At 33.5% G+C, this 17254-nt stretch overlaps 1 protein-coding gene across 1 annotated transcript in view; it reads left to right on the top strand.

The window, feature by feature from the left end:
- The first annotated feature begins 242 nt into the window (after positions 1-242).
- The window catches only part of LOC129002033 (cyclic AMP-dependent transcription factor ATF-5-like), a 41619-nt gene continuing 24607 nt past the window's right edge, over positions 243-17254 (top strand). Inside the window, exons 1-3 of the mRNA XM_054429538.1 lie at positions 243-385; positions 3670-3866; positions 5922-6006. Coding sequence (XP_054285513.1) covers positions 3765-3866; positions 5922-6006 — 187 coding nt within the window. The 5' untranslated portion in view covers positions 243-385; positions 3670-3764. The remainder of the gene's footprint in view (positions 386-3669; positions 3867-5921; positions 6007-17254) is intronic.

Below are 17254 nucleotides of genomic sequence, written 5' to 3' on the forward strand. Positions count from 1 at the left end.
AATTGCCCAATGACGTCACTTTTACCCAACCCAACCTAAGCTGATGCAATAAGTATCATAAAATAGTACCTTGGAGTTTCATTGAAAAAAGCTTAAAAAGTGTAAAAAATCAGAATTTATTGAATCAAAAATGCATATAAATGACTGATTCATTACAAAAATTATAGCGATAATAAAAAAAGTTAATGGTTTTAAGATGGAATGTTGGCGGATTAATAATTACAACTTTCGGTGTCGGACAGCTTCTGCTATTCATTCCATTCCCCATGTGTCAAGAACAGCAGACGTCAATATATTTTTCAGCGTTTGTTTCGCGTTAATATGGGGTTCTAGGTGTTTTTAGAGCCGCGTACGGCCTTGTGCCACCACAGCAAGCAAAAATGGAGTAAGTATTTAGCTTAGTTTAGCTTCCTTACAGCTTAAATCTTGATAAATATGTGTGGAAGGTCATGGGGCATGGAGAACGCCTGCACGTTTCCTGTTTTTATTTATTATCCGATTGGCCTTTGCATAGGCTATGTAAACATAAACAACACCAAGAGACTATATTTTTTGCACATGAATTTGTCTGTTTGTCAAAGAAATTGGTCAAATAAGTGTTATTTGTAGGGTAGGCTAAGTTAAGTTTATTGTTGTAACTAGGTCCAGCAATCGGAACTTTCTCTATTGCCCTACATTGTGAGTGAGTAGACTCTTATGTGAGAGAATGTTGTTTCCCAAATTAAGTAACTTGTTCCATATAGTTCAGAAATATCTAATAAAAATCTAGCTGAATAATAAGTTAGGCCAAAGGCCTACCTCATCAGTGCTAAGTTAGAACTATTTGGAAGATATTTTTCTGAAGAGATAGGAACTAAGTTAGGCTAATCCTCATTAAAGTTTTGAGAGTAAGGCCCGCCGCACATTGGAGCGAGGCGAGGTGCAGGCGAAGCGCGGCTGATTCTGTAATACACATGTTTAAATGGAGCACCGCACATTGAGCAGAGGCTGCGGCAGCCTCTGTCAGGCCTCCGCGGCGTTGTAGTTGGAATACAGTTTTCCTGCACCTCGCTCGTGCCTGCGTTGGTTTTCTGGTATTCTGTGAGTGAAAGAATGTAGCATTTAATTCAGATGGCTATATGTTGCTGAGCATTGGACTACTTTCCATTAATGTCACTTTCAATCAACTTATGGACATTGTCAAACTGTTGTTTGTTTACACACAAATATTCTCTAAAAGACCGGTCTTGTAGTTCAGTGGTTAAAAATACTCTCCATGGCTTAATATTTTTTTCGTGTACGGTATTCAAATTTCCCAAAAAAGTTGTTACATTTTTTGGATAGGTACCGGTAGCGAATAGAGTAAAACTAAATTTTAAACTCACAATCAGCATCAACAAAGTTTCAAAAAATCTTCCTCCCACTCGCGACAGAAGGACCAAAGCTAGGAAACCTCTGTCCCGCCTCGCTTCAATGTGCGGTGACACAAAAAAGTCTTCGCTCCCGCCTGCACCTAGCCTGCATCTAGCCTGCACCTCGCCTCGCTCCAATGTGCGGCGGGCCTGACACCGGTAACTTACTTTCCTGTTACAGGGAACATTCATTATTAACTACTACATACTGAACAATAAGAAGTTGTTTATTTATCGTAGCTGTCAGCTGATATGTTTCAATTTGTCAATATTGATTAGTTATATTGTACCTTATCAAAAAATAAAATATCGAAAGCCTACATCAAGAAAAAAATCATCAATAATAATGACTGTTCCCTTTAACAAGAAAGTACCAAGACACTTAAGCTACAACTTTGTAACATGTAGGCCTAACCCTGCTATGTATAGAATGCAGTGGTGGTGATAGCGGGGCCCGCGTGCCTTGACCGGGATTTTTCGGGAAATGTAACCGGGCCGGGACCTGTGACCGCCCCTTCTAACTTATACGGGCCCTGTATCATAACAATATTTATATTCAGTTAGTATTATACTATATGGTTTTTATAACGAACATTTATTGAAACCGTGAGAGATCTCGCACAAAGTCAGAAAATAGAGCCGAACTTTTACAACCCCGATAACAACCTGACGGCAGAACCTGTCTGCGAGGATCAAGCGCTGCGAATAAAAGGGTTCACGCTATTTGCCATGATCTTGGATGTCGACGAGATAATCCCCGTGGTTGACGATGATGATGTGTCTGGGCCACGGGAGATGTTCAATATTTTGCCGCAATTGCAGAAGACAATATGATGTCCACACAACTGCGGGAGACATTCAGGATATTGCTGCGATACCGGTAGTGGAAGACAATATTGATGTTTCTGTGACTGTACGAGATATGCAAGATTTTTATGCTATCACAGTTAGATGATTATTACGTTTTTTTTTTCCCGAGGGAGATATTTAGGATTTTGACGCAATTGTAGAAAAAAGATTAAAATGTTTCACTGCGGGAGGGATCACGGGAGACAATGTCTACACAACCGCAGATGTCCTGGGTTTGATTGCAATGACAGTATTATTGATAATGTTTCCGTGACCTATGAAGATATTAAGGATTTTTCCGCGATCGTGGAAGATTGTGGAAGAGATAGTGGAAGATGCGATAGGTGGTAGTACCTGTGATAATGTTTTTAAAGATCACAAACTTGCGGAGAGGGGGGTTTCTTATTCCCGCCACTGACAAAAAGTGAGAGGTCATAGTATTTAACACTGGAACAAAGTAAACTGAAAGGAAGGACGGGTTAACTTAAAAAGAATAGTTAAGTGAAGTTTGATTGGAATGTAATTGTTAATGTGTTCCTAGAAAGATGTATATTCCTACTTCAAGTTAACTATTAACAGGAAGTGTTGATGCAGTGTTTCCATCCACGGACGGGATGATTAAGTTATCCTTGAAAACGGGATTTTAAGACCATGAGCGGAATTAAAACGGGATGTGGGATAAAACAGGATTCTTAGTCCATGAGTGAGATTAAGTAAAACAGGTTATGGGATGAAACAGGATTTTTGGCTCTGACGTGTGTTTTATTTTAAACCTCATTTTAGAGAAAAACTTACCTCAAAATCATTATATTACTATAGCAAAATATAATAGCTATGTTTAAATAACTATTTTAAACATTAGCCTACGTCAAATACAACACTCGGAATTGGACAAAAAAAAATCACACGGGATAAAAGGGGCTTCTCATATTCAAAAGCAGGATAAAACAGGATTTATTCAACCCAGTAAGCGGGATTTTTGCTTTGGTCTTGTGGATACACTGAGTAAATAGCCTTGTGGAAAACCAAGAGAAAGTTAAGAATTGTTAGTCTAAATTGGCAAATTTGTGATATCCTAAGCTTACTCCATTGTAAGTTATTATCAATTGTTACATAGGCTAGATCTTGCTATGGTATGAATTGATACTTTTATTTTAGATAAATTAGGATAAGTTAGGCTAATACTGATCTTGATATCAAAGTTTTTCTGCCTAATTGCCTCACTAGAGTCCAGGCCACTTATGTCCTTTAAACAGATGATGGTAAATAAACAAAATGTTTCATAATAGGCTAATTAGTTTCATTCGCTTACTGGTAACTTACATAGGCTAGACATAGTGTTTAAAAGAGAATTATTCATGTCTAATTTCTGTTTGCCTACCGGTACCTACCTTGTAAGGTTTCATGCTGAATTCATGTTTTTTTCCAGAGCCATTATGGCGTGTTTTATCGAAAACTACGTCGCAGAGACGACACAAATAGCACAAGAAAACTTAGTTGGAGTTGAGACAGTGACTGGATACAATGGCAATGTCAGGTGTCTGGTCATGGAAGGAGGAGCCAGCGAGTCCGCTTCAGCTTGATGTGGACTCGTGGCTCAGCACGAGCGACAATGTGGCTGTTGAGGTTAGTCACAAACAGATTGTTATGATTCCACTTAATATTGTTAAAATCGTAAATGGGTTGTTAATCTTGGTGAATATTTTGGTCAAATCTAAGGAAAACCTATGAGCTGATTGCTATTCTCAATTCCATAGTGATTTCGTTTTCAAAGATTCTACTTAAGGCCTAGTAACTTTGGATTCAATAACATGACGCCTTGGTCACATAATGATAATCTCTGGCAACATCGTGAATTTTCAACTGTGCAAACTTAGCAGATGGCTTCCACAAGATCACCGTCCTGAAAAAAAAAAACGCTAAAACTGTTTAAATCCCATCTGAAAAATTAAAAAAATAACATTCCTTTGAATATAAAATGTTGAGCCGTAAACATTCCTAGATTTAAATGTTGAATTAAGCTTTTGAATGCATGTTATTTAAATTAATGGTAGGCCTGTGAGCCTAAGTTACTTTGCAAAACAATTAACTTACCATATTTAAAAAATTAAGCTAGGCCTATCAAAAATGTAATGGCATCACTGCCGCAATTCTGGCTGTATCCGCCCTAAGCCCCTGACTCCTTTGCTAAGTCTCAAACATATTAAATATATGACTAGAATAGTGTGAATAAACCTTAAATTACATTAACTATAAATTAAGTCTGAGAACCCTGTATGATTAAATTAATTGCTAGGCCTATACAGTTTTGATTTTGTTTTGTTAAATCCAACTTTAAGGCTTTCTCTCAGTGCTGTAAGTTAATGTGGGCTTTGTCAGTAGTCTAGTATATTACTTTATCTCATGTTTATTAGGGGTGTCTTCGTCTTTTTACACCTTTTCTGTAGTAGGTAATTTATCTTTTGGAATCCATTTGCATGCATAATTCTAGTGAGTAGGTTATTGTTCATTGTTCGCCTTCAATCCCACAAAGTATTCAGAGGACTATTAAGTTAGTTTGGGGTCATATGACTCGTTGTCTAATCAAAACTTAAGTAAATCATAAGTCATTTATTCTCTTAACGTGTATCTCTTCATTCTCTTCTTAACATGTACAAATTGTTACAATTATACATCTCAGTCGTCAAATATAAGAACAGATTTGAAACTAACTAACTTCAATTGATAGTCGATGACTTTTTGCGGTGACACATTAAAAAAACTGTGAAAACACATAATAAAACACTAGACCGGCCACACTGGAAATACAAAACAAACCGACATCGGCTGACAAGCAGACCTGACACAACCTATTCAATTGGTGACATTGACCTTGAGGGCAGAGTTACCACCCGTCTCGTTTATGTCCGGACAGTTCCGATTTCGGTACCTTTTGGTTAACCTATTTATTCAAACTATCAATCTTGTTGGCAAGAATTTTTCAATTCGATTACTTTAGTAATTTGTGACACATGCAAACGAAGTACTGTATGCTATTTTATAAGCTATAGGTCTATGTACAGTAGGGTTCAAATCTTGTTTTTCTACACCGGAAGTTCTATGACTAAACTCCTACAGAATAGGCCTATTAGATTCATGAAGTACATTTTTTTCAATAGTTAGGTTTCCTGTTGGTAACAGCAATTCAAAATTTCACTGCAGCCTTTATTGTAGCTAGCCTTTGTAAAAAAAACTATTCATTAATTATTTCATTAATTGCCAACTTAACTTATTTCAGGAAAATATTGTAGCCTAACAAGAGCATAAGATAATAGTCATGAAACTATAATTTCATCTTAAAATAAGCTAGGAATTAATACATTTTTGTACTGTTTTTAATTTTTTTGCTGAAGCTGATTAAAGTCAACATGCAAAATATGCTTGGATATTATGAAAAAAAAAATTTTAAAATCTGGAAGTAAGGTGCAAGCCTCGGACTCTCATTGAAGATTAATTTATGACATTTGCCATTCGGTTAGAATTAACTTCAAAACATCATTAAGTAGTCATAAACCAAACCACTTTGACCCTCTGGGCCGTCTAACCGTACGGGATGTGTCAATAGCTTACTTTCTAATATAAATTATGTATAAATAATGAACAACAGGAGAGCTGTTAAAGTTTCATTGTTTAAACTTACAGGTAGAAATCACTGATGAGGTCAAAGTGTCCAGGGCTGAGCATGCCTCCAAGCTGCTTCACGATCTTGACCAATGGAGGAAAGAAGGTTGGTGTCTTTTACTTGTTTGACCCTTCCCTGACAGGCAACATTTGTAAAATGTGAAAAAATCTAATTCTGGCAATTTTTTTTACTTTTCTACTTAAAATACCGTAGCCTAGCATAGAACAGAGGACTTCTTAACTTTTTGACGGATAATTTATTTGCTAAAAAAATGGTGCAGATATAACTTCTACTAGTCCGTGAATACCTACAGTAGCTTATATATCGTAACCTATCTTTAAAAAAAAATACCAGGTTACAAATCAAGAATAATAAATTGCCACAACCACAAGTGAAGTAAGAAACGGATACATTCAATGGTACACTTAAGTGGTGTCTAGCACCAGTTGCTGGTGTCAAGCAAATTTTATTCGTCGTCCCCTTCTGCTCACCTTTCTCGCCTCGCCATCATGTACTACAGCGCTCACGTGGTAGGGATAACCTGTGCGCTACAAGTACTGTACAAATATGCTATGTGGCCAACGCCGGTCGGGCTCTTCCTTGCTCGATACATTTCTCCCTCAACATACCTGAAAGCGCTCGGTTGTCCCATAAGCTTGTATCCTGTATTTTACTTCTCTGTGAAATGGCTGTGTTATTTATTGGATAACATTTTATTTTAAAAAGAAACATTACATTGTAAATTTGGACTTAAGCATTGATTTGTGTTTTAGAAAGATTTTTACATCAAAAAACATTATGTGGAATCGGTAGAAATAGACACTTTATGTCCGGAACATCTGTGCTAATATATCTGTCACCTGTCCAGGAAGGGTTGGATGTTGTATTTTTGCATAAGTACCATGTAAGCAGAAGTAAGACATTTTAAAATAATTGTTAAAATATTATCTTAATCTATTCAAAACTGATTTGGTTCTTTGTTGGTGCCATGATACACGTATACATGACGAATAAAACACATTAATACATGGTAGTCCTACTTTTAGCGAATTTCCCTATAGGGAAGTAGCTATTACCGTAGGTCTCATGCTAAGACTTAGGCCCGGGACCGATTTACTTTTTCATTTTGATGTCCCCAGAGGCCAAAAACACCACTCGTTCAAATTTTTATATATGTATACGTGTCCGTGAACACGATAACTTGAGTAATTTTTATCCGATTTTGATGAAATTTGGTTTGAAGGTGTAAGGCGGGATAAACTTGAATGAGTTCGCGATCTAGCATGATCGGACCATGGGAACAGGGTTTTATGGGGGGTTTTATGGGGTAAAAATTGGTTTTTCTCACTTTTGACCCTCAAAACACAAAATTTCCCAATTTTTCTCTAAACCTTCTTAAAGAGCTTTAAAAAACAAACAATTCATTATATCAAAGTGTTTTTGTACGGTTATTGGTTACGGAGAAAACTAAAAAAATGGTAAATTTAAAATTCCCATGTTATTCTTATGGAGAATATTGTAAAATGTTGTAGTTTGCTTGTTTATGGATATCTTTTGATCAAACTTGGCAAATATATTCATTTTATACTAAGCAATAATTATTTTACTTAAAACACACACTTAATTAGTTTCCTTGTAGCAGCAAACCTAGGTACTCGTTAAACCTAATGTTATTTAAATAGATCAATTGAAAATCAATTCAGCCAAATGGAAATTCGCTTAGGCGTCAGGTTTGCTGCGGCGGGGGTATTATTTTTATTAGGAACATGTAGACGCGCGTCAAGTTGTGTGTCAAGTCTCGACTGGGGTCAGACGTTACATCATGTGTAAGTGTAAAGTTACTGTATGTGTCTCCAAAACTTCATGACCTAATAGGGAAGCTCAAGACCTTATATTAGGACTGATGATGGTGATTTAATTTCGCCCAAATGCATCTCCTGTAATAGGATACATCAGAATAGACCAGCAGACACAGGTAATTTAACCTTTTATTGAGTATCACTATCGGCAAACACCATAGAGATGAATAGATTATAACTGGAGTCACCACTCTGTGTTTAAAAGCGTGCCACTGTTTTTTCTGGGTTTTTTCAGTTTTTCATGTTGTTATATTGGCCATATGATTGCTTGGTTGGATAGCTGTCAAATTTGATCCAATCAGATGGGGTTATTCCAACCAACCGAGACAATGTGACCAACAAAACACAGCAACAAGCGGCCATTTTGGATGGGACGCTTTTCTCTAATGTTCAACCAGAGAGTAGTGACTTCAGTTATAATATTTTCATCTCTTTGGTAAACACTTTGTTTTTTACCGGCCGTCTGCGCGATTCACTACTAATTACAGTTTCTCTTCTCCAAGTTTTAGACTTGGCTGACATACCCTCCCGACAACCCATCACCATTACCTTGTATTTATAATACACAATACACAACATTTTACTAAATAACATCAATGTATTTCAGAATGACATGGCTCATTTAATATTTGTTACAAGTCTACTAAGTGAACAACCAAAAAGCCGTCTGGCGTCTACTTACAGTGTTAGCAAAATGGGAGTGCCGATGGAGACCAGGTCAAGTCCCTTGACACGCACGCACCCCCACAGGTCTCCATCGGCACTCCCATTTTGCTAACACTGTAGTGCTTACCGCACATGCCTGCAGTGTTACCTCTACCACTCTCAAAATTTACTCCCGCTGCCTGGGTGTATTCATGAAATAAACCTTTTAAAATTAGCTCACTATGCAAATCAACTAATAATTAACAAATTAGATTAATAAAACCAAATAAAAACTAGGGCCTAAATAATCAGTTTCGGTTATAAACTTCACACAACTGTATTTGAAAGAAGTAAGATTGCTGTGATACAAATATTTATTTTTATTTTAGGGTTCTGGTTTAGGGGGAGGGGGGTTCTATCCCCCTCATCCCCCCCATAGTTACGCCACTGGTCTCACAGTAATTGTTTCTGGTATACTGAGAAGTTCAAGTAAACTTGTCTTTATAGGTGTGGTCAACATTGTGCAAAGTTTGAAGTTTTTGGTTAAAATTTGGAAATAGGATATGTTACATTACTGACAAAGCATATTTCCAGCCTCACATCTGTTATTGGAAATCAAATTAGGATTTTGATGGTTCCATATTTTTTCTGTTATTGTTTGTTTGTCTGAATGTAGGCTATTTGATGCATATTCCCAGAAAATAGTTACATAGCTGTGTGTCCAAATTACTTTTCAATTTACTTTTGAATTTCCTGTTTTGGAGTGTAGACCTAGATGATTTTGAGGTTTCTACAACAATCAATATTTCATTTCAATGTGTTTCTGAGTTTTACATTACTAAGAACACATACAAAAAAGTTGAAACTAAAAACAATAGTTGAAGATAATGTAAGTACAGTATAATAACAGTTATATTATAAATAGACATTTTAAAGATTTTCCATTGTATTGCAATTTATAGACCGCTCGTGTACAATCTCTTGTTATAGCACTTCTTTGGTATCTATAGGTTATCTGGTTGTGACATCCTTGTGATACTTTCATCTTTTAGTTTTAACTAAATTCCTGTTTTCAATAATTGTAATTGAATTTGTTCCATAAATAAGAATATACCATTCAGCTTTTGATAGTATTATATAGGTCAATTAGTTTAACAACGACTTCCATTCTATGTACAATTATTGGAGCATTAGGGTTTACGAATATAAAGTTCAAAATTGAATCGTCTAAGTAAGAGAGTATTAATATTTGACTCAGTGTTGTCCAGACTAGGAAATAATTTATAAATAAAAAACCTTTTTAAAACAAAACGTTTTTAAACGCACTAAAAAGGAGAAAATAATGAATAAATATGTTGAAAGTATAAATACTTGTAAGATTTAAAGTCAACGTAGTAGATGCAATTATTTCCTATAGATTACTGGCAAATGATAACTAGGGCTCGGTGAAGCCCCATCTAGTAGATACACTCTGTTCTTGATATGCCTTTTGACACCCTGCATTTGCTAACAATTTGAACTTGAAAAAATTTTCAGATAATGCATATTTTTGTCATATCCTCCTTCATCTTATGAATACAAAAATCCTGATTATTTTGAACCAAGATTCAGTGAACACGCAAAATTATGATAAGGAAACGTAGTAAAATGTCTCGTTTAACGTGCAACTGACAAAGAATTGTCCAATCCGTTTAACTTCCACCGTTTCTCTCCCATCAACTCAGCCAATGCACACCTGACCAAGAGGGGCATCTTCAAACTGTCTTCAAGCCAGTGAGATGCTTTAGATCCATTGGCCATTAATTTAGACCTGATTGTCTACTTCATTTAACTTACGGGTGGAATAAAATCACAAGCATAGTACCTAAAATTGACTTAAGTGGCAGAGTAAAAGTGGCTTTCGGTTTTTTTAAAATTCCATTGTACTCGCAAGTTGAACTTTTTGACCATTGACCGTAAAGAACTTTTTCCCAGCCTTGCAGCATAACATGGTATTATACAAAGCATAGTTTTGACACGTATTCATTGTCATATTATCTTCTGATGTCGTTCGAACTTTTTTTGTAGCTAGCACAAAGGTCTGGGCCAGGGGTGCCTAAACGATGAGTCTAATACGACATTTATTCAACTACAAATTTTTTAAATTCTCAATGAAAATATAATTTAAGCAGTTATTTTACATGTACTATTCTAATTCTCAGTTTCAAGTCTGTAATAAACAACTGATAAAATGACCAATGACCCATTGATAACTCGTGCCCCAATTAAATTGTTCTCTTGCTCAACAAAAATTGTTATCTCAAATATTGTTCTGAACAAAGGGCGGAGTTAGTCTAGTGTTTAAAAGAGTTCAATGATCAGTGTTAAGATTTCCTTGCCTTACTGATCACATTGAGACACTCAAGATTAGATTAGCAGAAAAAAATGTTGAGTCGAAAACATAGACTTGTCATATGGATTGGAATTGCTATAGGTGAGAATACAGTTATTCACTGCGCGTGAAAAGTGTGTTACAAAACAGAAGTATTCTGAGCTATATTTAAAATATATGTCCTTATTAAAAAAAATACATTTAGGCCCCTAAAATATATTTTAACATATACTTCAAGATCTTATAATCTCCGAAGTTTTAGAGTTTGAATGATAATTTTATTTGCCACGATCTCTTTATGAAACGTCAAACATTATTTTGTAGTGATATATACTTTTAGTTCTTCTTAGTGATATATAAAAAATCTTAGTGAAAGAACCTTTCACTGTTCTTTAATGGTGTTTAAGTTGATTTTGCTTAGCTGATTTTTTTGCGATTTCAGTTTTAGAGGAAATGAACACACTTGGTCAATTCAAATCTTGAGAATAATTTTGAATAAGTGTTCTAACATATCTTACAAGTAATAATAACTTTCCAATTTACAAATTGGCCGTGTACCAGGAGTGCTGCAATTTGAAATCAATAATAATTATAAAATTAAACCTTTTTATGGAGTTATAATTTATCTGCCCAAAAATAGACATCATTTCATGGTTGTAGTCATTATCTACTTATATAACGACCTATCACAATCTGGGGAGAGGTCAAGGATTGTAAAATTGTGATTATGAATCAATATAAAGCTGAATCCAAAGACTGGCATGTCAGATCTTGTCAGGACAAATTTAGTTACCATAGGTTATGTATTACAAAGTTGTGCACCTGAATTGTATGCATCTTTTATTACATTCTCTTGTTTATAACATTAAATAAACAGAATCAGCAAACTGACACATATTTTCTCCAATTAGCTTGCCAACAGCCTTTATAATGGATATCTTAGAAGAAAAAAAAAAACATGGTGGGAGTAACTAACTACGGTATGATATTTTATTGGTAAAATCACACAAATTGCAATAACTTTTTGAACCGTAATTTTACAGAAATATTTAGGGGTACTGTTTTGTTTAGAATTATAAGAACCATAACGTACTAAATTTTAAACAAAATAGTTTGGGTCGTTGTTTTTTAAAGTTAATGAAAAATCACAATTTCAAATCTAGATTAAAAAACTCATAGACTCATGAACCCAGTTATTAATTTCATAAAAAAAAAAAAAAAACTGAACCAAATATAGTCAGTTGCTCTGTACACATCCAAACACTCACATAGACATCACTTCAAAAGACCAATTTTTTGGGTTCAGGGGATCCAAAATAGATATTTTCACCCAAAACTCAAACTCAAAGATTTTGACAAATGCAATACTTTCTCAATTTCGGTACTATGTATAGGGGGAGAAAATACAAAATAATGACCGAAGCTTGTTTGGAATTTTACTGTGGAAAAGTAAACTTTTGTCTCCGCATTTTTCCTTTGAATTACAGTACGGTAATATTTGGTTGGAATAAACAACAAACTTAATAGGCAAGTTTGAAAAACATTATTCCCTTTTCCTTTACTTTTGAGTTTTGAATTCCTTCCGCCAGGCCTTAGACCATTGGAATGTCTAGCAAACTCATTCTGTTTAAATAATTGCAGCGAAAAAAACAAAAAAAAAACTTAAAAATACTATTCATAGTTCAATTTCTACGTAGTACAGATATCACTTATGTCCATTCATACAATTTGCACCACATCGATCATGTTTATCTTAAACTTTTATTTACAACAATAGAGACGATAAGAGGTTAACCGAACAGTATTTCAATTAATTATCTAAATGAGATAATAGAGATTTATAAATAAGATATAAGAAATGTATTGTGTCTTTTGGGCTCAATATATCAAGCATTAGTTGTACTTATTACCGAGTCTACAAATTGTGTCATTGCATTAACACAGTGTGTCGAGAGGTGTACATCAATAGGAAAATGTATCAAACGATGATGTTCCATTGACATAAATGAATAATCTTTTGGGTAATTTCAAACCTATAGTTAGAAGCTTGATGAAAGTTTTATTGATTTGGATCCAAACATATAAAGTTGAAATCCCTCGCTCACTCACTCATTCATCACTAATTCTCCAACTTTCAGACCAGTTAGAAGGCTGACATTTGGTATGCTCATTATTAGGGTTGAAAATACGAAAGCTAAATATTTTTCATAACCATTTTCTCAATGGGTTCTTCCTTAAAAGCCCTTAATGTTTCAATGTTATTCCTATAGATATTCAGTTTTCGTTATTTGTTTATTGTACCGTACTCTCTGCACTTCCAATGAACTGTCGTTGCAAAGACAAGCGTATCATTTAATTTAATTTAATGTTTTTTCCACCATTTGATAAGAATCCCAAATTATAGCTTTAAGCCTATTTCTTAGGCGATGAATGACCCGTGCGAAGAGTGGGCAAAACAAATTTTTTGGTTACAGTATTGTCATGGGTATTATTCAGTTTGTTCATCTGAATTTTAATAAAAATAACATGGGAAAAATATTATTTTAAAAACAGTGACCCACTATAGATCTTAAAATAAATGCTTATTGGAACTTCTACTATCTACGTAAAAAATAAATAATGTATCATCACATTTATTAAAATCTTATAAATCCTTTCCTTTTTTTGTTGTTATATTATGTGTTTTATGACAATCGCACTCCATGAGTATTACAGAAAATAAATCATTACAATCTTGACAGTTTATTATGATTATCCCAGGTGTTATCTTGCAACTGATTACATGTTATCGTAAAGATTAATTTGAAACTTCTTAGGGTCAAAAAGTTTAGCCACACATAAGGAAACTAGTTTAATTGTAATTATAGTAATAATAATCAACACAATTTGCTGCACAAAAGACAATCTAACTTATTGTTTTAAAATTGTAAAAAAAAGTTTTAGCCATTTTAAATGATATAAAAGGTTTCCAACTGAATAGTTCATTTACTACACTGAAAATGTTGTTTTTGTTTTAAGTTTACATCTCAATAATCTTTATGTCATAATCATTGAAAACTACTCTTGAAAGTGGAGGTTTAGGAGATAAGTTTCAATACGAGTAAAAAATTAATCAAATTACTAATAAAATTATTTTTTTTAAGTTAAAAAATGTCATAGTGTTACGGTTTTTACATTTTGTTTCTTGGCATGGCATTTGTCCTACATAGTAGTTTGGCTTAAAAGATTTTTATAAAAAAAAAACATGTAGGCTCTATTTTGTTTATAATGTAGCCTATTTTGATTTTTTTTATAAATTAGCAAGTTTAAAGTTATTGAACCAGGAAAGGTTTTACAAGTCCTTTCGGTAAACTTGATTCAGTTTTCTTAGTAAAAAAACCAAGTTGTAAAACAAACATTTATTTTGATCTCAACTTTTGCCTAAATCAAAAACTTAAATTATTGCATGATGATAAGGTGGACAAGTAAACCTACATTTAGATAGGGTGATGAAATATCTTTAAAAGCTGATGAAACATTTCTGCAATGCCAAATATCTAGATATCAATATCACCTGATTTCTGCCTGATCAAGCTATCTCCTTTCTGAAATAAAAATTTAAAAAATTACAAAACTATTTGCAAAACAAATAAGAGATGTTAAAATCCATTACCATGGCCATATTACTCATTAATTTCATAATATTGTAAAAGGTAACCAAATAATTAAGCTAGAAAATATCATTTACTATTGTACGTCAGTTCAATTAGAACTTATTAGGGACTAAGCCTACTAAAGCACAAACAGTTTCACATACGGAAAGTTGCCGTATAAAAACAAGCGGTTTATTTTATTCAAATCAAAAATAATATATAGTTCACAAGAAAAGTAAAAATGTAATAAAAACTTAAATTTTAATTAAAATCAATGTTTTAAGGCTACAAACTGGCCATTGTATTTCAGTTTTTTGTTAGTTGAATATAACTGGCCATTGTATTTCAGTTTTTTGTTAGTTGAATATTTTTATGTTTAGTTATTTTTTTTTTTAGTTAACGTGGAGGCTATCAATATCTTGTTATTTTGACAAAATATAAATGGAGAATAATGAGTTGGTATTTTGGAATATTCTGTTAAACAAATGAACTATGAAATAATAATGAAATAATGAGTTTATTCCTTCAAAACAAATAAATACAAAATAATACATTTTCTTGGAACTACGCTGCCACATTATCCTGTACTCGTAGCAAACGTAAAAAAAAGATGAGACACGCTAGAGCATACAAATTTAAAATAATAACTTCGCCAATATTTCTGAATTTTTAATTTTTATTTTTTATTAGAACGCTAGAGCATATTTTGGAAATGTTAGTAGTGCCAAGAATATATTTTTTATTTGGATGGCAAACAAGTTTTACAAAGCAGTATATAACTTTACTTACACTTACCAGTTGGAAACAAAACCCATTGCTTATAGTTGAACATTTTGTTATTAAACACATCGACTGAGATTCAACTATTCCGATTGTTTTCAGTCTTGTCCAATACTTGTTGCCTATCTAATCTACTTTTCTCCCTAATCTACTTCTTGATCAAAGGAACACCAAGGGGAAAATGTTTTAGATAAAACTATTTTAAGAGTCAATGATGAAGACTTAATCTAAATTACATGTGAGGACTTTGTATTTTTGCTAGTCAAAAGAAATCACTGTAAACAACATGATAAAGCGTCTTTGGCAACAAGTGATTAGCAGCTGACAACTCTTTCAACCATATTTCTGTTGTTATTTTTCCAATAAGTTTAAAATTTCTTCCTTCATTGAATATTCTCTTTGTAGTAAACTTCTTGTTCTCTAATCACTCTTTGGTTTGATAATTTGTTGGGATAATCTATTTATGAAAAAAAAAAAAACAATTCGAGTGTTTTGCCCTAAATTTTATTACGTAAGTACTAAGTGTGAAAAATCTAAAACTAATATTTTTGTATTTATAATCAGTATTTTGAAAGTAGGCTATTAGTTATTTAATTTTAACATGATTTCAGACTTTGATAAACATTCTAGGTGTTATTATACCTTGCTTAAATAAATAAGGTAATTTGTGTGTTGTCATAATTTTTTTAATCTATTGGCATTATACTCCGTTCACAATATTTAGGCGGTTTGGGGAAGTTCTCCCACCTCTTTTTTTCTACTTAAATGTATGTTGCAGCTGATCTACTTTTTTACAAATGTCAGCTGTTGAGCTATGTTTTAATGGTACAATCAAGACATGGAGGGGATAGATTTCTTGCCCTAAAACAGCCTAAATTTTTTGAACGTAGTATTCAGTTAATAATAGTACTGTAGGTAAAAAAAACATGTGTTTGACTTACAAAGGATCCGTTGGCTCTGCGGATTGCACAACATAAAGGAGTTAAAACAAATAGAATAAAACACATATAAATTGTATTCAATGAATTAAATTAGTTTTATGACATCTTAACAACAATAAATAACATTGGTTTTTGTAAACTTTTGTCTGAAACGTAAATTTTTCTAATGAATAAAGAGGCAGAAGAGAAATTCACCGTTACTGAAGCGCTTAGTTTATAATTTTTTTTTACATTTAATTCAATCAGCTGTAAGCAGGGTATAGGTATAATTAATAACCTTACTGAAATAAACACAAAGATAATTAAAATAGTGCAGATGAAAATTCTGGTTTTAATTTTTGCTGGTTTGGAGACCATCAATATTTACTTTTAATGGACGTCCCTGCGAATTTTCTGAACATCAGGCACACGTGTCAATTGGACTCACGATATTTTGAGTGACATTTCAGCCCCGTTGGTGCAGTAGTGTGTTTTCACCAAAACAAACAGATACACTAAAACCGGACCATATGGTTAATAGTGCTCGCCAAGTAGTCAGAAGGTTTAACGATTTTATTCTGAGGAAATGGTTTATAAAAAGCACTAGCTGTCCTTCGTCATTGGGCTTTTAATAAATAATCATGACTAAAAAAACCAGCTGGTTTTAGTAACACAGCTGTCATCTCGTTTAATCACTCATTATCATCTTTGTATTAAAAATAGGAACTGTGGTGTCGGCGTTGTCAAAATCTATTTGAATCTAATCTATATTGTATCTATAAACAATGAGAAAGCATGGTCCTGGTTATCCAAGCAGATACCCTTGTAGAAGGTTGATGCTTAGGACATATCCTAGTGTAAACCAATTTGGCATCCAAGCTAGATTTTGGGTATCCAAGATTACAGTTCCCATTTAGTTATAAGTTTCACTCAGCACTAATTGAAAAATATTGAAGTCTGTGTTTTTTTAGTTTTCTGAGGTGCCATTTTAAAAATGCAATGTATTTTACTCAATGGGTGTAGACTGATTATTGCTTTCTAATATTAGCACCTTTATCTCAACAACCTATCAAACTAAAATTTCTTGCTTGTCAAAGTGATGAATAAACACCAGGTTTAACACCCGCTTATTTATAAGATATGGAA

This window comes from Macrosteles quadrilineatus, unplaced genomic scaffold (assembly GCF_028750875.1).
Source record: "Macrosteles quadrilineatus isolate MER2022 unplaced genomic scaffold, UCM_ALF_1.0 Scaffold_9__3_contigs__length_116548681, whole genome shotgun sequence".
Classification (NCBI taxonomy): domain Eukaryota; kingdom Metazoa; phylum Arthropoda; class Insecta; order Hemiptera; family Cicadellidae; genus Macrosteles; species Macrosteles quadrilineatus.